The 22,089-nt window shown below is 44.8% G+C and overlaps 1 protein-coding gene across 4 annotated transcripts in view; it reads left to right on the forward strand.

The window, feature by feature from the left end:
• The window catches only part of MTRR (5-methyltetrahydrofolate-homocysteine methyltransferase reductase), a 233,773-nt gene that overhangs the window by 56,965 nt on the left and 154,719 nt on the right, over window positions 1-22,089 (forward strand). For all 4 annotated transcript variants that reach the window (XM_029590020.1, XM_029590021.1, XM_029590018.1 and 1 more), the window contains one exon: window positions 16,191-16,313. In XM_029590020.1, coding sequence (XP_029445880.1) covers window positions 16,191-16,313 — 123 coding nt within the window. The remainder of the gene's footprint in view (window positions 1-16,190; window positions 16,314-22,089) is intronic.

A 22,089-nucleotide genomic window follows, 5' to 3' on the forward strand; every position in this document is an offset into this window, starting at 1 on the left:
GGTCATAATCTGGGAGGGGCAGGCAGGGGGGCGGGCTGGAACAGCGGCATTCGACACTGTCCGGGGGAAGCGCACACAGACAGCCAGCGCGCTGAAATTACTTCTGCTCCAGAGGAGCAGTAAGTAGCAAAATAAAAAAATTTGGGGTTAGTTAGGTTAAGTTTAGGGGGCGGGGAGGAGAGGGGAAGAGGGAGGAAGGGTAGGGTTAGGGATAGGAAAGTTCCCTCCCAGTCTGGCCTCTCCCAGTCCGAGGGAACAAATCAGCAAACTGCACACCAGCAAGTACAGTCCGAGGGAACTGGGGGAGGCCCAACTGTGTTGCAGCACGTAGCTTATAAAATCTCCCCCCCTCCCTTGCATGCGAGAGTCGCGGGCCGCCCGACATGCACATGCAGCCATCAGATTTTATAACGTGCGCACGCCAACGCGTGCATAAAATCAATGTTGACTTTTTAAAATCGACCTCTAAGAATTTTAAAAGAGTTGCTTACATAAAAAAGTCCATATATGTGAGCAACAGAACATGAGTAAAAAAGAGGTGTATTAGGGGCGTTCTTGGGCAGGGCCAATATTTACGCACATATGTAGCTATTTTAAAACTGCCAAAGTGACATACATACGTTTTTTACTTGCATATATTTTATTCCTGCTGAAAACATCTTAAAAGTGAAAAAAATAACTGAGTGAGAGGACTGGGTGACATGGGGGAGTTCAGGCTGAAGAGCTAGGAGGGTGTTTCTGAGCTGCAGCTAGACCAGGCAAACTGGTGAACTATTTGGTAAAACTGGTAATTTCCTTCTTGCATACATTTTACAAACTTAGAGAAATTCCACCTGTAAAATCCGACAATTGTTAAGAAAACTATGCGAGTTAAATCTTGTGTAAATGATTAAAATTAGGAGCATAACTACATGTGTAGAACAGATTTGCGCCACTTATCTGGACAAATTTTGACTTCTCTGGGAAAGTGCCTGCTTTGCTACCACTTAGCTGGATAAGTCTGAAAAACTGCGACTTATCTGGCTAAATAATAGGGTCATTCATCAAAAACCGTTATGGCGTTAACACCCGCAGTAACGCCATAACGCATGTAATGTTTATGGTATCGCATTGCGCGAATGCAAATTTTTCATACGGATGGGATTTTGGCGGGATTAATTAAAAAGAGGGGCATTATTGCACCGTGCGATAGCATAATGCATGCTATCACATGTTTTCAATGCTGGAAATAACTACACCTTTTTTCCTGATGTTAAACTGTGCAATATTCCCAAAACGGCCATAATACGATTTGCGATAATAATTGCAAATTGCATCTCAGCCATTTCTGGCCTTGGAGAGAGAGAGAGGAGAAGAGTGGAGTAGAGAGAGAGAGAGCTACCCTGGGGAGGCCTTCACAGTGTCCAACTATTAATATCACTACAGGAGGATCATCTAGTAACTTAAGGTGATGTTTTGCTGGTGGTTTAGGGTTTTGGGACCAGTTTGACATGCAGAGTGAGACATATGAACAGCATAATATACCCCGTTTAAGATTTGACGTCATTTGGAGTGAGGAAAGTGTCACAAAGTTGAGATTTCTACAATGTTCTCTCGCCCTAGCTTGATGGACTCTATAACAGGGTGTGTACTGTGCTGTTCATTTATCTCACTCTGCATGTTAAACTGGCCCCAAAACCCTAAACCAGGCTCACTCTCTCTCTCTCTCTCAAATTAAGAAAATGCATCTCGCAGGTGCGATAAATTTAACGCGGATTGCAGTAAAATACCTGTGTGGTAACTCTAAAATTATCATAGCCACACTCCTTTTCCTTATTGCGGGCATTATTCATGTGAAATTTATAGCATTTTGATGAATCTAGGCCTAAGAGAGGCAGATAAATGTTAAAATGCTACTTATCTGGCTATGTTCAACATTACATGCTACATATCTTTTAGATATGTGAATATGTTGGCTTGATTTTCATGTGTTTTATATCATGCGCGTGCAATATAAAATACATGAGCATGCGTGAGCATTTCCATATAGCTTCATATGTGGAAGCATGCACTTGTTTTAAAATTATCCTCCCTGTTTCTTGCTCTATGTTGTAGAGATTGAATATATAGATCCCGCAAATCCAAAGTTATTCCCTTCTTTTTGGGGAGTCTTCTTTTCCAGCAAGGAATTCCATTAACATAAGCTTATGAATTCCATTTCTCCAGTGCATCAAAGAAAGCATGCCTATCAGTCTCTAGCAACTCACTATGGTGCGTTTAGCAAGCAGAAAGACTTTCCGTATCCACAGTTTCTTGAGTTTATTGCCAAGTGGAATATAAGCCATATCTCCAAATAAAGCTGTTTTTGCAGTGAGTTGCAATTTTAAAACTACCAAAAAGAGTGACCCTGAGTACCAATGTCGGTGTTACATTGGTCAGAATCTGTTAGTTTCATCAAATGCACCTGCCTTTGTGAAAAATAAAACCTGGTCAAAAATGTGTAATACTTTTCTCTTAAAACATTAGAAGTGACACTATTAACTTGGGTAAAACAATCAAATGTATTTATTGATAAATGCCAGGGGTGGCTCAAGGCAATCTACTGCCTGAGGTGAAGAAACCCCTCTCCCCCCCCACCAAGGCGAGGTACAGGTCAAATCACAGAGAGAGTGGGGGGAGGGGATTATCCCACTTGGAGTCTAGCCTTCTTGGTGATTTGAAATGCTGGGAAGGGGGAATGCGAGGGTCAGGGTTCCCAGAGGAGTGGCAGATAGAGTGCTAGAGATATTCCATGAAAAATCCCGCAAAAAAAGCAAGATACTTGCAACCTATTTGGGATTAGGCCTATTGTAAAGTGCGTTAGTTGTGAGCTTGGCCCTCAGAAAGCTATGAATAAACTGAATTACAAATTACAATACAGTAAGCCTCCCATACAGAAACAGCACTAACTACCAGAGCTGAAACAGTATCAACCCTACCCATGAAAAGCAACACTGCAAATATTACATCAGGCCCTGAAACACCAATACACCTCCTGTTGGGAAAAGAAAATAAGTCAGGCTGTTACAAATCTCTAAACAGTATATGCTAGCAGAATACTTCACCTTGATTTCACATGCAGAACACAAACAGACCTTCAAATGCAGAATAAAAAGACCATAAGTTATAAACAGAAACATCCAGACAAAAACTGAACTGGAAACCACAAAAGCCAGTGCAACAATAGAAAAACAAAATCACCATCTTTTCTTATAAAATATCAAGCAATAAAATAAAAAAATATAAAACTTCAACCATAATAGTAAAACCATACTAAAAAAAAGAATAAATATTTCAAAACAGTTGACACATAGAACATTCAATAATTGGAAACCAATAAACTATTTTAAAACAGCAGACACATTTAATAACATCTAATAATTTAAAATAATAAAGATTAAAAATACCACACTCTATATTCCTGGGAACTTTTGATTCCTATCACTCTGATATTGTCATGGATCAAGCAGGCACAAGGGTGAACACAAACTCTTCGCTCTTTTATATATACACACACACACTCTAATACAGGTTTGTTCTCATACATACTCTGTCTTATGTGCCCTCACAAACGCTCTCACACATGCTCACTGACTCGCAAATGCACTCTCATGCACGCTCACATATGCTCAGTGACACACTGGAGAACAAGCAAGCAAAGCAAGGCAAGGCTGGTGTGATGAAGGCAGTGGGAGGAAAGAAGAGAAGCAAGCACAGGCCCATGTAGCCACCTTATTGCTGCCGTTGCCGCATGAATCCAAAAAAAGAGAGCCTCGGGGAACTGAAAAAAAAACCCCACCAAAACATAAAACTGCTGTGAGATGGACGGCAGCTCACAGCAGAGCAGTTCTTTTCTTGAACTGTGACTGGGTAGAAGGCAGAGGCAGCCTGCAAGAAGAAGCGGCAAGAGTAGTTCCCGCTGCCACAGTACTGCATGGGGGAGGAGCGCAGGGAGCAGGTCCAGGCCCATGCTGCCTCTGTGCTGAAAACGAAAAGCCAGCCTGAGCAGAGAAAGAAGAGTTCCTACGGGGTTGTGATAGGCACAGCGACTCCGCAAGCATGGGGCCGCTGTGACCAACACCAACTATGTGATTGGGCTGACCGGCCCACCGGGGCATGCCCGAAGCCCCGATAGGCCAATCCGCCCCTGCACGTGAGGGAAGGAGCCAGGAGTGCGGTGCCTGAGCAGAGCAGCGACAACAGGCGCATAAATCTGCTGCTGGTGTTACTGCAGCAAAATAAATAAATAAATGGCAGAGTGAGTGCATAGCCTCCAGGGAGGCTCCCACGCAGTGCTAAAAGATTGTGTGGGGCCTGGTGTTGGTCGTAGTGGCTCCACGGGCATGGGACGCAACGACTAACACAAACCTCATGATCCCCCCCCCACCTGGCGTACTACGCTGCCGCTCTTTCTTTTTTGCTGCCCGCAGGGAGTGAGGACTCTGCGGGCTTGATGGCAGAGTTGAGCGTTGATGACCCCAAAGGCAGGGTGAGGCAGCCCTGGATGGAGAGTTTTGAAGGGTAATTTTTGTCGCTTCAGAATTTTGCTGCCTGACGTGACCGCCTCACCCTGCCTCTTTATAGAACCGCCCCTGATAAATGCAATTGCAGTTCTTGCATTTCCTTGCTTCCTAAAAGATTGCCATCCCAAATTGCCTCCAGAGACAACAATGATCTATGCAGTGCTGCAGTCTCATATCTCCTGGGACATTTCAGGTAAAACAGTTCCCTAAGCATCTCCCTCTTAGAGGAGGTGAGATCTTCGTCACTGAAAGAAGAAACATAGGAGCTAAGTTGAAGATAACTGAACAAACCTTTTTGTAAAATCCCAAACAATCTTTGCAGCTTACTAAGACCTAGACTCATCAAAATGCTATAAATGTAGCGGAAATAGCGCCCACGATAAAAAGGGGGCGTGGTTAGGCTAATTTCTGTGCTCCCGCATTGCATAGGTAATTTCCGCAACGCACGATACATTTATCACACCCGCACTATTTTTCGCGTCGCACACTGATTAATCCACCACATGTGTATTACTGACTGAAAAGATTTTTATTGAAAATACTTGTTTGGGAGGGAGGGAGAGAGAGAGATTCTGTAGAGACCAATATGTAAGTTTACTATTTATACCACTGTAAGAGGGGGGCACTTTTAACTAAGGTGAGGTTTGGGGGTGGGGTAGGTTTTGGGGGGCAGTTTTACATAAACAGTCAGAGGTACGCACAGCCATGTTGACATCGGTGAAGATTTTCTGTTATTTGGAGTGATGAAAGGCAAAAGAAGAGTTGATTTGTATAATGTATACATGCCCTCTGAGTTGCGTCTAGAACTGTCCACCAAGTTATTCAAACAAAAACTCAAGACATGGTTATTCACTCAAGCTTACACATGATTCCAATCACCTCCTCCATAGCTTCCTTCTGCCACGCCTTTCATTCTTTATCTTGCCTCTCTCACCCTTTCTTTTCTTCACCTTATAACCCTAGAGGTTCACATAGGTATCCACTACCCCGGGATATCTTTGCCACCTAGCCCTAATGACACCCTCTTGTGTCACACTTATCGCCTCCCAACATGTAACGTCTGTTACAGCCTCTCTCTCCCAACTTTTTACTCTCTCTCCTTCCATCCCACTCACCCTACCTTCCCCGTCATACTAATTTATTTCCACCAATGTTAATTTTTAAGCTATATCTATGTAATATCCTAAGTTGTTATATCTATTATTGACCCTTTGCCACGCATATTTAATTAACTTAAGCCTTGTTTGCCTCCTCCACATTATTGAGTTGTTCATTGTATTTAATTTTACTTTTATATTTTGTTTTATATATAATTCTTTGGCGTATAGTTTATTAACTTTTTACTATCTTGTTCTATGTATAACGCTAAGGCGTATGTTAATATGTTCTCTGTACACCGACGTGATATCTTGATAAGCGGCGGTATATAAAAACCAATAAATAAATAAATAATGTATTCTCTACCTGGCTCTCTCCGCTACAGAACATATATGCCTTTCCATAACCATGCTTTGCAAATGCTAAAGTGCTTACTTGGTATCTGAAGTTTAGGTGAAGTCTTGTGCAAAACCATTGCCATATTTTCTGTAAAAGCACAATAAGACTAGCTTTAAAGATGGAACACCACATGAACAGCCCCTGTATGCAGAATAAAGCTAGGAGCCAAGTGATCCATTGGGACCCTTTCTAAGCCCAGAAGATGATGATAAATCAGTACCCATCAACCTCTTCCCAGTATGATGATTTGCTTCCATGCTGTATAATTTGATATTAGGCATGCTCAGCCCTCCTTTACTCCAGGGTTTCATTAGTTGCAATAAATGAAGACATGCTTTCTTCCCCTGCCAAAGACATTTTCTTTATACTTTCCAAGTAAGTCCAAATCCTTTAGTGTGAGTAAGATGGGGAGAACCATAAGATCTAGAGCCACATAGGAAGAATTATCATCTTAAGTAAACGGACTTTTCCCAGTAGAGAAAACACAAGAGATGTCCAACTTTACACGGACCTCTGCATGACTTGTAAAATCCTTGAAATATTTAACTTATAAAGATGAGATTGACAAAACTATACCTGACTACCTAAAAAGAAGTCTGTGGTCCATTTAAGGGGAAAGTCAGCCTCCCACATCTTTTCTGCCATATCTCCCATCAATAGAGCCTCAGATTTGTCCAGATTTAATTTTAAGCAGGCTAATCATACCTGCCCACTTCCTGCAAGATTAAATTTAGGGAGTCCTGGTGGTAGGTTACATGGATTAAGATATCATTGGCAAATGCCGCAATTTTAAATTGGTGCTCCCAAATAATTTCATTTGCTATGGGTTTTCCTAGAAAGAGCATCAGAGAAAGAAGGAAAAGTAAAGATGACAAAGAACACCCCTGTATCATGCCCCTTTGCAAATAAAAGGCCTTTGAGAGAGTGTCATTTACCAAGTTTGCTACAATGGGATTTTTTTTTTTAAGACTGTAAACAATAAGACCCAGCTCACCCTGTCAAATGCCTTTTTGGCTTCAAGGTTTACCAGCAAGGATTTAAAGTGACATTGGGAAGATTGCTTAATGGATGTTGTTATACTCCATACATTCAAAACTGCATGTCTATCTTTAACAAACCAAGTCAGATAGTATTTTTGCAAGACAGTCTGCCATTATTTTTGCTAGTAACTTAACATCAAAATTAAGAAACAAAATGGGACTATAACTTGGTAACTTGGGGTTACAATCAGACTTAGGTAACACAATAATTGTCGCACTAGTAGTCCCATCAGCAAACTATCCCTTCTCAAGCAAAGCTTTGAATATGGAGCCCAGAGGCAGGCAGATGTGCTCTAAGATTTTATAAAATTCTCCCAGGAGTCAATTTGGATCTGAGGCTTTGCATAATTTTAATTGCTTAATTGCCATCTGGATTTCTATGAACTCTAATGGGTAAAGAAGAAGAATGCAAATATTCCAAAATATCATCTGGGTCACAAGAATCTGCCTTATAAAGGTTAGTATAATAGTCATAGAAAATATCCCAAATCTTCATATTAGAATTTTCTAACTGTCCTTTAGCATTCTTCATGGCCATTATATATCTTGTACCATTCTAAGACCTGATGACAAAGGCTAGCATCTTCCCTGTTTTGTTACCACGTTTAAAAAATCTATACTTGTAATATAATTTCATTTTCTTTTGGTGTATCAGAGTGTTGAATGCTGACTTTGTAGCTATTGTGATTTATTCACTTGAGAAGAGGTGCTCCCATATCTGAGTTTATTCAATTTCAGCTTTCTCTCTAACAGTAAAATTTCATTAGCCAGTGCCCTTTTTCACTTTGCTACATATGCTATTATTTCCCCTTGGCGCACTGCTTTGGCAGTTTTCCAATATAATTGGGAGTTCTGTGAGAGGGCTGCATTAAACTCAGAGTATTCCTTCCATTTCAGTGTTGGGTAATCTTGGAATATTTTATCATAATATAGGTATGTAGGAGATCTCTGGCTTTTCTCTTGGTTCCCACTGCCTAAACCCTCCAAATCCATTCATATTGGGGCATAGCCTAATTTCCAAGGGACCAATATCTGTGCCCACCACTGCAGAAAAGCTACATCTGGAAATCGTAGAAATGTGATGGCAGAAAAACCCATATGGCCCATCTAGTCTGCCTATCAGTCCAATTTATGTAGCCCTTACAATTCCCATCACTCCCTCAGAGGTTCCCTGTATTTATGCCATGTCTTCGTGAATTCAGATGCTGTTTTTGTCTCCACCACCTCCACTGGGAGGCTGTTCCATGCATCCACTACCCTCTCTGTAAAGAAATATTTCATAAGGTTATTCCTAAGACTATCCTCTTTTACCCTCATCTCATTTCTCCTTGTTCTAGAGCAGGTCTTACCAAACCTGTCCTGGGAACCTCACAGCCAGTCAGGTTTTCAGTCCATCCACAATGGAATAAGATAAATTTGCATACCATGGAGACTCAGTATATGCAAATTTATCTCATGCATATTCATTATGGATAACCTGAAAAACTGACTGGCATTGGGGTCCCCAGAACAGGTTTGGGAAGCCCTAATCTAGAGCCTCCTTTCTGTTGAAAGAGGCTAGTCTCTTTGAGAAATGTAAATGTTTCCATCATATCTTCCCTATCTCACTTTTCCTCTAGATCTTAAAGCCTATCCTCATATACTTTAGAATGAAGACCACCGGCCATTTTAGTAGCCACACTCTGGAACAATTCTATCCTGTTTATATCCTTTTGAAGGTGCGGTCTCCAGAACTATACACAGTATTCCAAGTAAGGTCTCACCAGCGATCTATGCAGGGGCAATATCACCTCCTTTTTTCTGCTGACCAATCCTCTCTCCCTGTCAGCGAAGCAACTTTCTTGCTTTTGCTGTCACTTTAGCCACCTGTTTGGCCACCTTAAGATCCTCCGATTCAATCACCCCAGATCCTGCTTTTCTTCTTTTGTGCTTAGAAGAATTTCATCTTCAATATTGTACTCTCTCCTTGGGTTTTTGCATCCTAAATGCATTAGTCTGCATTTTTTAGTATTAAATCTTAGCTCCGGAGGTGGAGGTGAGAGCGGACTACAAATTTTCTTGAGGAGGTTGAAACTGGACAAAGGTTTTACCTTACCTAGCCCAGCCGGGGCCTCCGTTAACCTTTCGGGACGCTGACGTCATCAGGGTGGGACGGGCCTGGGAGATATAAGGCCATCCCCTTGTCCAAAGATTTCAAGGTGGAGGAAAACTAGTGAACTTACTATACACCTCCCTTATTAAAGGACCAATAGAAACATTTCAAACCGCTGCTTTGTGTGGACTTGGACTTTTGTTTCTAATTTTAAATGCCTCATAGTGTCAGAAAAAGAAGGGCTAAGGAGAAGGTGTGCCCTGGAACCTCCCTAAACCCTGAAAAATCTGGACAAATGGACGCACATATTATACGAGGAGGAATTGAATCGGGTGTGCAGTCGCTAGTGCAGGGAGCTTCAGAATTGTCTCAAGCTCCATTGCCTGACTCTGACATCTCATTATCCCCGATTTTGAGAGTGGCGCCAGCAAACCCTGCCACACTTGGGCCCCAGAGTCAGAGTCGGATATGCTGCAGGCCGAAGTTGCCTGCAGTTTTGAAGGTCCAGGGTCTCCTAAACGGGGAGAACCAAGTGAGGACGCTGGGAAAGTCCTAACCTAACACGATGTTTTGAAGGTCCAGGGTCTCCTAAACGGGGAGAACCAAGTGAGGACGCTGGGAAAGTCCTAACCTAACACGATGTTGGGTTCCATATTAGGTGCTACAACCCAAGAAAGAGATCTAGGTGTCATAGTGGATAACACATTGAAATCGTCGGTTCAGTGTGCTGCGGCAGTCAAAAAAGCAAACAGAATGTTGGGAATTATTAGAAAAGGAATGATGAATAAAACGGAAAATGTCATAATGCCTCTGTATCGCTCCATGGTGAGACCGCACCTTGAATACTGTGTACAATTCTGGTCGCCGCATCTCAAAAAAGATATAATTGCGATGGAGAAGGTACAGAGAAGGGCTACCAAAATGATAAGGGGAATGGAACAACTCCCCTATGAGGAAAGACTAAAGAGGTTAGGACTTTTCAGCTTGGAGAAGAGACGACTGAGGGGGGATATGATAGAGGTGTTTAAAATCATGAGAGGTCTAGAACGGGTAGATGTGAATCGGTTATTTACTCTTTCGGATAGTAGAAAGACTAGGGGACACTCCATGAAGTTAGCAAGGGGCACATTTAAAACTAATCGGAGAAAGTTCTTTTTTACTCAACGCACAATTAAACTCTGGAATTTGTTGCCAGAGAATGTGGTTCGTGCAGTTAGTATAGCTGTGTTTAAAAAAGGATTGGATAAGTTCTTGGAGGAGAAGTCCATTACCTGCTATTAAGTTCACTTAGAGAATAGCCACTGCCATTAGCAATGGTTACATGGAATAGACTTAGTTTTTGGGTATTTGCCAGGTTCTTATGGCCTGGATTGGCCACTGTTGGAAACAGGATGCTGGGCTTGATGGACCCTTGGTCTGACCCAGTATGGCATTTTCTTATGTTCTTATGTTCTTATGAAATTGAGACCCGGCGAGTCTGCTGGCAGTCCAGTGAGGGGGGGATCAAGGATTAATTGCTGGACTTGACTCCTCAACTCCTTCTTATTCATTACAGAAACCTGCTGAATTTACTTTAGAATCTTTATGGACTTCATTTGAGAGTTTAGGAAATTTTATAGCTAATAAAATTTCTCCTATAAATGATGTTGTACAAAACCATGAAGTAAGATTATTATCAATAGAGAAGGCAATGAAAAGTGTTACGGTGCAGAATACAGAGATTAAAAATCTTATGGATTCAAATAAAGAGTCTCAACAATCTATAATGAGGGTTAATACAAAAATGTTAAATAAACTGGAAAGTATGGGAAATTCATTAAGAGTAAGGAATCTAAGATTTGTTAATTTTCCCAGATTAGCTCTTATATCTCCAAAAGAGATGTATTGAAAGTATTTAGTTGAGATCTTAAAAGTACCAGCAGGAAATATACCCTCAGTGGTGAGAGCTTTTCACCTCCCACAAGGGAAAAAAGTTTTAGAAGGGAAAAAGGAAGGAGGGAATGGAGGAGAAACTCTTGAATTAATATAGAGAATCCATTGTTAAATCTGACAGAAATGTTAGAAACTTCAACTCCACTTTAGCTGAACCTAGTACCATGATAATAACATTTGCACTAGAAATGGATAGGGAATGGGTATTTAGATTATTCTTTAAATATAGATTGGATACATTTTTGAACATGCAGGTGAGGATTTACCCCGAAGTGTCAAGAATGACACAAAGGAAAAGAAAACAATTTTTGCTTTTAAGATCTCCGGTCCAACAAATAGGAGCGAGCTTCCTATTGAAATTTCCCTGTAGATGTAAATTGGATACAGAGGGTCAACCTATCTCTTCTTCCTTCCAGAACAGTTAGTTAATTTCCTGTCTGATAAAGATAGAGTAAAAGAGGGGGGTAAAGGAATAAAATTCCAGCTAGATCCAAGAACCCCCTAAATACACTGATACTATCTCTCACATAGAAATATTCTCCTCCCAGCTGTTTGAAAGGTAATGTCTATTAATTATAGTGTAATTATTAGAATGTCGATCCTTTAATAAGTAGTTAGTATAGGGTACCTCATTATTCTCAAGTATTGAGTTGTGATTGGGTTATGATTAATCCAATGATGTTATAACTATGTAAAATTGATATTGATACTTCAGAGTTTCTATGTCAAGATTGCTTTCTTGGTATGTAAGATTATTAAAACCATAATAAAAAAAACAAAAAAAACAAAAAACTTAGCTCCCAGTCTCTAGCTAATTACTAAGCATTTCATCGGCCCCAGTGAGGGTGGATATTAGCCGGCCGAGTACAACTCCCCCGTGCGAGGAGCAACAGGAAGGATCACCATTCGAGTCGCTCGCCTCGTCACCAGACTCCTCGACAGGGTACCCTTCAGATCCCCCGGAGGAACAATCTAGGCCCATCTACCCCCCAGAAGACCTCTACTACTCAAAATTTGTGGAGAAGATGGGCACTACCCTCAAAGATGAGACCAAGAAAGTGCCGGATCCCAGAGCGGAGGTCCTAGGGATCCTCAAGATCTTTGAGGCACTGGCAGAGCCAACTGCATTGCCTTCTCATGCGGTCCTGGATGAAGTGATGACTCTGGCATGGCAACTCCCTTTTTCTGGGGCGGCAACCTCGTGCAAAACGGATTTGAAGTTCAGGATGCAGGAATCACTCTTTTATAGCATGGTGCAGCTCCCTCATGCCTCTATCATGGTAGAATCAGCCATGAAGAGGGCAAAGAAACCCTGATTACAAGTGAGTGCCCCTCCAGGGAGGGATAACAAGTATCTGGACAGTTTTGATAATTGCATATTCCAGGCCGCAATGCTGAATGCCAAAATTCAGCAACATCAGTTATACATCACCCAATACTTATACGAATGCCTTCAGTCGTTAAGACTAGTGGTGGTGGCAACTGATCCGGATGGGAACCCCCCTCACATTTACATGCGTTGGAGGAAGGACAGCGCCATTTGCGTCAAACTATCTATGAAGCATTTGACATCTCAGCCAGGATTTCCGCAGGGGCCATTGCGGCCAGACACCTGGCCTGGCTGCGGGCAAGTGCCATCAGGGAAGATGTCCATGATATGCTCGCTGATCTTCCCTGCCTTCCCGATAACCTCTTCAGCGATAAGCTGTGGGAGACAGTCACCCAGTTAAAAGAGCAAAATGTTGCGGTACAGTTGCTGACTCTCCCAGGGGGAGCAACAGCTAGGAAGAAGATATCCCTCAACCCCATAAAGAATGCAGTTGCATCCAGGGAGCCGCAGACTCAACAGCCGCAGACTTGCGGCTGACAACGCAGCCAGCGCCAGCAGCAGCCCCCTGAGGACCCAACCAGCTCCAAGCCCCAACAGGGGTTTTAGGAGCAATCGATTGTGCTTGATTGGTACTGAAGCCTTGAGCAGGCTCCCAGGGGCAACAACATCAGGAGAAACCCACCCCCAAGACACAGAAGGCTGGCGTAGTGCCATACAGGAGTATCTTGGGCCATTGATTCACCCCCGGTGGGTTCAGGGGGTTGGATCACTGTGCTATCCCTCCCTCCCAGAGATGGAGGGCCCGCACCCAACGTACCTTGGGCAATACTGATACTTCCAGCTCAGTGGAACACGCTTTAACTGAAGGACTCCCTTGTTCACACGGGAGCTGTGCAAGTAGTCCACCATCAATCAACCGCTGGTCCCTCCCACACCCTGGCAGTGGTAGTCGCCAAACTTCTTGCCCAGCGACATCAGGGCCTTGACAATCCGGGAAACACGGATCGCGTCAACCACTTCTGTCACCGGTCGGTGGCGCCGGTCGTATCCCGGGGAAAGGCAGACCTGGCCGGATTCCGGGCACATGCTCCAAGCAGAGCAGGATCATTTGAGTACTCTCCTTGCTCTTACCATCCGGAAAATGATCAAAGGAGGGAGAAACGCCGGCCTGCTCCTTCAGTCCAAGGGGCGGACACGACACCCGGGACATGTGGTGCTCAGGTCACGAAAGACGGGGTCTGCAACCTCATCCACCAGTGGATAGTGCAGAAATCGAGAGGACAGTTCTAACACACTTGGATTTACATGGAGTTCTATCATGATAAAGTAACATTAAGGACTCATCCTGCTACATTATCTTCATTTCTTATATCAAGCAGGCCTATCAACAGCTTCAGTTAGAGTGCATGTAAGTGCGATTGCAGCTTACCACTTTCCTTAGGGGGGCTCTCCGGTGTCATGCCACCCACTCGTCTCCAGGTTCATGAAGGGCATTCTCTGGCTGCGCCCACCGGTGAAAAAGCAACCAGTGCCATGGGATCTTAATCTGGTCCTAGAGCAGTTGATGCTCCCACCCTTCGAACCTATGGACAGCTGCCACATGTGATACCTTTCCTGGAAAGTCCTCTTTCTAGTGGCACTCACCTTGGCGAGGAGAGTCAGTGGTTCATTACTCACCTTACCTGGAGTTCTACCATGATAAAGTAACATTAAGGGCTCATCTATCTTTTCTTCCCAAGGTGGTGTCAGCCTTCCACCTCAATCAAACAATTATGCTGCTGACCTTCTTCCCGAAGCTGCATGGATTGGAGATGGAGAAATGGCTTCATACGTTAGACTGCAAACGGGCCTTGGCATATTACAAACAGTGTGCACAGTTGAAATCCAGAGCCTCGCAGCTATTTGTTTCTTTCAACTCGAATGCCCCGGACTCCCCATCACCAAGATACTGTCGTCATGGATCACCCAGTGCATCAGGTTCTGCTATGACAAAAGAGTGGAAACCCTGTCTACCGCAGCAAATGCTCACCAGGTTAGAGCAATGGCAGCCTCCATGGTACATTTGTGCGCCTAGTCAGGATATATGCAAAGCCACCACATGGTCGTCACTACACACTTTCACGACACATTACTGCCTCAACCCGCAAGCAACCGCAGACGCGGCAATGGGTCGAGCCATCCTGGCAGGAACAACAAAAGAGACTGTCCGAAAAGAGGAACCAGGTTGAGCATAACCCCATGCGAGAACCGGAATGGACTATGTCACCTCCAACACCAGGGGGCGCTCAACCCTCTCAGCTTGGGACTCCCCAGATGTCGTGACTAATTCAACCTGCTTATTTGTGGAAAAAAGCAAGTTTGCTTACCATAAACTGTTTTCCGTGGATAGCAGGGTGAATTAGCCATGCTAACCCACCCACCTCCTCAGACAGTCTCCGGACAGTGCAATTGCAAGCTTGGATAAACAGACTGAGGCAAGCCAAGAACCAAGTGGCGATATGCACAGGCAGACACACAGAGCTCAACTCTGTGTGCTCTTTGGAGCTCCGCCACCTAGAAGACCAGAGGAACGTCCCCAGATGTCATGGCTAATTCACCCTGCTATCCACGGAAAACACCATTTACGGTAAGCAAACTTGCTTGTCTGACAAGATTTACCTCTGATAAAACCATGTTACCTTGGGTCATGCAATCCATTGCATTCCAGAAAATTTACTATCCTTTGTTTTAGCAGAAATTCTATTAATTTGCTCACCACAGAGATCAGACTAACTGGCCTGTAGCCTCCATCCTTCTCCTTACTTCCACTTTTATGACTAGGAACCAAATCTGCCACTCTCCAGTCCTCCAAAATTGCTCCCCACTCTAAAGAAGCATTGAAAATGTCAGCCAGTGGACTTCTCTAAGTTCCCTCAATACCCTTGAATGTATGCCATTCAGCTCCATCACTTTATCTATTTTAAGTTTAGTTAACTCCTCATGAGCGCAGTTCTGAAAATTGATTGCTGTTTACCTCCCTGCCAATCTTATTTGGGTTCATTTTATGTGGTCCTGCTCCAGGGCCTTCCACGGTGAACACCAAACAGAAATATTTTTTAAGCAATTTTGTTTTTTTTCCTCAGCATCCTTTAATCTTCTTCCTTTTCATTTCTGAGTCTCACAATGCCTGTGCATCATAGTCTCTCGAAATGAGAGTGAATTCTTTCTCGAGGCAGGTAGACATATCCACACATTAATTAAATCTAAGTGGTGGTACAGAAATGGGAGTCGTCTTGATACATCAGAAGAGTGCTTTGGCTTGACAGGGACCCTATCCAACTCTGTATTAAAAACATAGTCACATCCCAAAAGCATGGGCATATGGCTATATTTTGCCAAGCGATTTATCTGTTGTGCAAAGAAGCTGTGGTTGTACATATTTGGGACATAAACATTGCATAATAGAACAGGCTTACCAAATAATTGTCCTTCTACCAGAACACATCTACCCTCAGGATCTCTTAGTGTATGTAATGCTGTGAAAAGTAAAATTTTGCTGATTAAAATGCCAACACCAGCTCTCCTGTGCCCAGGTGAAGCAACAAAAAATACCTTCCCCACCCATTGCTGTTTCATATTGCCAGTAAAAAAAAAAAAAAAAAATCAATTCAGTTTTCAGTGTATTGGCTAGTTCTTTTCAAATCTGGTGTGATGTTTTCTCTACTTGTTTTGTACCCATCTTTTCATCTTGGTATATATCTGTGTACCTTTCTCTGTAGGAAGCTTGTCCTGCCATGATGCATTCAGAGGAGACAGTGTTCCAGGTTCCTGTGACAAAGGCTATGAAACTCACCAGGGAGGATGCAGTGAAAACGGCCTTGCTCTTAGAACTGGATATTTCGGTATGTTGAAGAATGGCTCTTCATTTTGACTTTTTTAGATTCTCAATAAATGGCCCTGGTAACTTAGAAAAAAATAAATTATGACTTGGCAGACTTGAGCTAATTTTAGTTCAGTATTTATTTCTGAGGTAAAAAGCTAGAAATAACTGACAGCCCAAAATTCTTTTTGTTTCAATTTGTTTTTAAATCTATTGTTCTTTAAAATTTGAAGTATTACTATTTTAAATTTGAAAACCGGAAGAAAACTCATACATTTAGATAAAAGGAATTTTTTTTTTTTACTTCAGATCATAAAAGTAATCTGTCAAGTGCATGACCTGCCAAATTGGATTGAGATGGTTAGTTGAGGAAAGACTTGAGCCTTAGCTCATTCAAATATTAAAAAAACATTTTTGCTGTCCAGTTTCCAGGCTCTTAATAGAGGCACCTTGACATTTGCACTCTGCTTGGACATAGAGATGGAATTACTAGCACACAACGGTGGAAAAGAGTGGAAGTTGCTAATGACACTGCCTTTGACCCTCATTACCACTTGCCAGTCCATATTTGACGTTTGACTAATGCTTTTTGTCTATTGTAATCTTTGGACCTAGACCATCATGGCAGCATAGTACAGATTACTGCAAGATCTGATTTACATTTAGCTCAGTGTGCAGGCCTGCTGTTTTTTTTTTTGCATATCAACCTCTGTGTATTTCAAGGGCAAAAAGTAGAAGCAGCAAGACCGTTGTGTATATAAAAGGGATATGAAAACTCATGATCATTTATAAGTAATGCTCAAGTAAAAGAATAATTACTAATAGGTCTACATAGGCAGGAGAATAGACAAAGGGATAGGTCATTTATTTAAAAAAAAATGATATTCTGCATGATCCAATGTACTCTGAGTTATAAAATACACATTATAATAAAAAAAAAAAGCAACTAAAACGAAGAGACAAGACATGACATAATAATAAAAAGTATAACTGACCTGTCATACAAACAAGCTACTAGTTACACAGTCATATTTGTAATGAAAGAACAAGTTAAATATTCTAACAGGAATATAAAATTTACAGGAAATGATGAGAAGACGTGAAGCAAACCTGTTCCATCATAAATTGCTGAAAACTAGCCCTATAGTTCAATATACAAGTTTGAATCAGCTGGCAGCTGGGTCTGTCTGGAAGGCTACATAAGAGACCTGGGAGACGTCCTACTAATAGTAGCTCTTTAGATCATATCGAGATGTTAGAATAAAAACTAGTAGCTAGTTCTTTCTGGCAGACTTCAAGTTCTGTAATTAATTAGAGATCAAAATGGAAACACAGGTAGCCAGGTCTATGCAAGGGATCTAAGAGACCGATTGCTGTTATCTATTTAAATTATTACAGAGCCCTGTGTTTAGGCTTGGGAAAGGTGAGATGCTGGAGGGAACCAAGTTGGGATCTTGTATGCTTTTCTACCATAGACAGTGGAGTACAAAGGAGGAAGATTCAAAGAATGTCATGGTTATGAAGAAATATTGCAGGTGGTTACATTCTATGGCTGTCTGCTGAGATGTATTCTTAGCAGTAGGGTGAGAAAAACTGAACAGACTGGATAGGCTGGATAGTCTTTTTCTGCCATCATTTATTATGTTATTGTGCTAATGCAAAAACTATAATTTAAAAAATAAAGGCACTGCCAGGTGCAAACAAACCTTTGAGACAGGTTTGCCATAGGCTATAACAAAGATTCATAAGTGTTAGATACTTTCATTGGAAATATCAAATGGAGAGTAACTATCAAGAGCATGAGCCAGTGCAGAGCAGATTATTCCAGGGTGGTCTCAGGCCAGTTCCAGGGACCATAGCAGAAGTGTTCATGCTGTAGCCTGTTGTGGGATGAAAGAAGTACTTAATACCAATAAACAAACGAGAGAAAAATCATTTATTGAGATATCCCAGGAGGAGAGTGCAATTACCAAAAAAGGCAATTCAGGAGCAGTCTCAGAGAATGTTAGTGATGCAATAGGTTAAATAGGCCACCACCTATAATTTGTACACCAATGAGTTAGCTACTTAGTTAACATATTTTCCTAATTGTTTGATATTATAATGTTATCTCATATATGCAAATAAGATTGGATTCTTGTATGTCATGTGATTTCTTGTAAATTGAGCCCAGAAGGTAGAAACAAAATTCAGAGCTGACCCTTAAAATATTTTTTGACCTTTAATATACTTTTCAGCATTTCAGCAGCTTTGGTTATTCCTACAAGTCTGATCAGTGCAAACTCATTGCTATATAATTATTTGTATTTTGTTATCACCATCAATGTAATCTGGCTTCATAGAAAAACCATCTCAAAGCACCCTTACAAGCCCCTGTCAGATTCCTATGAATCAGTGATTCCCTGTACGTACTAGGATCAGTCCAGACCGTGGGTTATGTCCCCCGTCCAGCAGATGGAGTCAGAGCAAACTTCCGAGGGTGCTGACGTATAAGCAGGTGCACCCTCCAGGGATCCTCAGTATCTCTCTGACTCCAGCAGATGTGAGTGGGGGAACCTTTGCTTCCCCAGTTTGTGGCTTCTGCTACATTTTTTCTATCATTTTCTTCTCAGGACAGGATCAAGCAGGCCTGGGTTCTTAAATTAATTAATAGATTAACAAAAAAAAAAAAAAAAATTTCTCACTTCAGGGAGTCTCTTTGAGCCCCTGCCCGGGTCTCACAGCCCTGCTTAGCTTGCCAGCGGGACTGTTTTTTCTTCTTGCCTGCCTTTTCTCTTTCTCCTCTCTCCGGCGGTAAGTTTGTGCTGTTTTGTTATTTTCTCTTCACAGCTTCGCCGTCGGACGGCTCAGGTGGATGCTGGTGGGGCCAGCCTCTCCCCTTCGGCGCGCCGTGACTCGGACCCCCCCCCCTCGGCCCTGCGAAGTATACATTCCCCGGGGCCGCGGCAGCAGGGAAGTCGCATTCCCCTGCTGCTCCTGAGGGGAGGGTTCGCTGAGTTAAGCCTGGGCGGACGAGCCCGCTCCTCCCGCGGCGCGGATTCCTCGCATCCGGTCCTAGGGGCGGTCGCTGAGGGGATCCTTCCTCCCGGCCGCGCGCCATGCAGCGCCTTAAGGGGTCTCCCGGCGCCGACCCGAGGGCAGGGCGGATCGCGGGATGTCTCCTCCGGTGTTGGTCTCCCCGGGGGAGAGACCGGACCAGCTTCCCCGACTTTTTCGCCGTCAGGCTCGGAGCGCCGCGGCACCAGGGGAAGGGCCCCGCCCCCTTCTTTGGCGGGAGCGGCGGCCATTTTAGAGCTGGAGAGCGCTGTTGACTCTGATGCTGAGGAGTCTCAGCATGGTTTTTCGCCGCGATTAAGGCCGATTCGAGCTCCATCTCCCCCCCCCATCGCTTCGGGGCCCCCCAAGGACCTTTCTCTCGCCGTTCCTCCACCAGCAGGGGGCTTTACTGTGGATTTTGTCCTCCTGATGCATCAGGCGTAACTCCAGAGCCTGCAGCCGGCGGGGGGGGTCACCAGTCGGTGGTCAAGCGAACCCCACGCCCGCGAAGATGCCCCGGCTGGTGGGGGTGGGGGGGGCCAATCCAGCGCCCTCGGGGGGCGGCCATAAGACGCTCCTGGCCCTTCCACCCAGCGGAGCGGCTCCAACGCAGGATCCTGGGAGTGACCCAGCTTCGACGGCTGACGATGATTCGCTTCTGGCAGCGCACCTGGAGTGTGACGACCCGAGGGTGCTCCGGATCTTCCGTAAAGAGGAGCTGTCTGATCTCATCCCACACGTCCTCCAGGAATTGGATCTCGATCCGCCCGTCGAACCGCCAGGGCCCCCGGCCCCCTCCGTAGCCTCAGCAAGCTCAAAAGGGGACCCTGTCCTGGCGGGCCTACGTCCCCTGGCGCGAATGTTCCCAATTCATGAGTCTTTCCTTCACCTTCTGGTGCGGGAGTGGGACACGCCGGAGGCATCTCTCCGAGTGGGCAGAGCGATGGACAAGCTTTACCCTCTACCCGGCGATTTCCTGGACCTGCTTAAAGTACCCAAGGTCGACTCGGCAGTCTCTGCCGTCACAAAGAGGACCACAATTCCCGTTACAGGGGGAACGGCCCTTCGGGATGTCCAGGACAGAAAGCTAGAAGTCTGCCTCAAGAAGATCTTCGAGGTTTCGGCGCTGGGGGTCCGCGCAGCTATTTGTGGCTCTCTTACCCAGCGAGCCGGTCTTCGGTGGGTGCAGCAGCTCCTTACTTCACAGCAACTGCCACCAGAGGAAACGGCGCAAGCGGACCGTCTTGAGGCTGTCATTGCCTACGGGGCCGATGCCCTCCATGACTTACTACGAGTCCTGGCAAGGACCATGGTTTCGGCTGTTTCCGTCAGGCGACTATTGTGGCTTAGGAATTGGGCGGCGGACGCTTCGTCCAAATCCAGCCTAGGGGCTCTACCTTTCAAGGGTAGGTTCCTTTTCGGCGAGGATCTTGACCAGATCATCAAATCCCTGGGGGAAAACTCCGTACATAGGTTGCCCGAGGACCGCCAGCGGTCATATCGTCCGTCTAATTCCTTCTCCAGGAATCGATCCCGCCCTCAACGACGATTTCGGGGCTCCAGACCTCAGGGCCCGAGAAACCCCTCGAACAGGTCTCAGTCATGGACCCGGTCCTTTCGTGGCCGTAGACCACCCAGGGACTCGTCGGCGCAAGGCACCTCCGGCAAGTCCACCCAATGATGTCAGGCCGGCCCACTCCTCCCTCCCGAGGATCGGAGGACGACTAGCCTGGTTTTACGAGGAGTGGGCCAACATCACCACGGACCAATGGGTCCTGGATATTCTAAGGCACGGTTACGCTTTGGATTTGCGGCATCTCCCCAAAGAAAGATTCGTCTTCTCGCCCTGCGGGTCAAGTCACAAGCGCCTGGGAGTACAAAGCACGCTGGACCGGCTCCTAGCCCTGGGGGCCATCTCACCCGTCCCCTCCGGAGAGGTGGGCTCGGGTCATTATTCCATCTACTTCGTGGTACCCAAGAAGGACGGATCCTTTCGTTCCATTTTAGACCTCAAGGAAGTCAACAAGGTCCTCCGGATACCCCGGTTCCGCATGGAAACCCTCCGCTCGGTCATCGCGGCAGTTCATCAGGGGGAGTTCCTGGCCTCCCTGGATCTGACGGAGGCCTACTTACACATTCCGATAAGCTCGGACCATCACAGGTTCCTCCGCTTCAAGATACTGGGGCAACACTTCCAGTTCCAGGCCCTCCCCTTCGGGTTGGCAACGGCTCCCAGGACGTTCACCAAGATCATGGTGGTTGTGGCGGCCGCGCTCCAGAGAGAGGGGATTTTAGTACACCCTTACCTGGACGATTGGCTCATCCGAGCAAAGACCTTCTCTCAGGGGCAGCAGGCGGTCGACAGGGTGGTCGATTTTCTTCAGTCTCTCGGCTGGGTAGTCAACTTTGGCAAGAGCAGTCTCCTCCCGTCTCGGCAGCTGGACTTCCTTGGAGCGCGCTTCGACACGGCTCAAGGCAAGGTCTTCTTGCGGCCGGACAAGGCCCAGTCGCTGAGGGAGCAAATTCTCCACTTTGCCTCTCTCCCAGTTCCCACAGCGAGGGATTACCTGCAGATCCTGGGATCAATGGCCTTCGCCATCAACCTGGTACCTTGGGCCTTTGCACACCTGAGGCCCCTTCAGATGGCGCTACTTTCGCGGTGGAAACCGGTCTCGCAGGACTATCAGGCGATACTACCTCTTCCGCCGGCGGCCAGACTCAGCCTTCGTTGGTGGCTAGACCCCAGGAACCTGGCACAGGGT

Source organism: Rhinatrema bivittatum, chromosome 2, assembly GCF_901001135.1.
Source record: "Rhinatrema bivittatum chromosome 2, aRhiBiv1.1, whole genome shotgun sequence".
Classification (NCBI taxonomy): Eukaryota; Metazoa; Chordata; class Amphibia; order Gymnophiona; family Rhinatrematidae; genus Rhinatrema; species Rhinatrema bivittatum.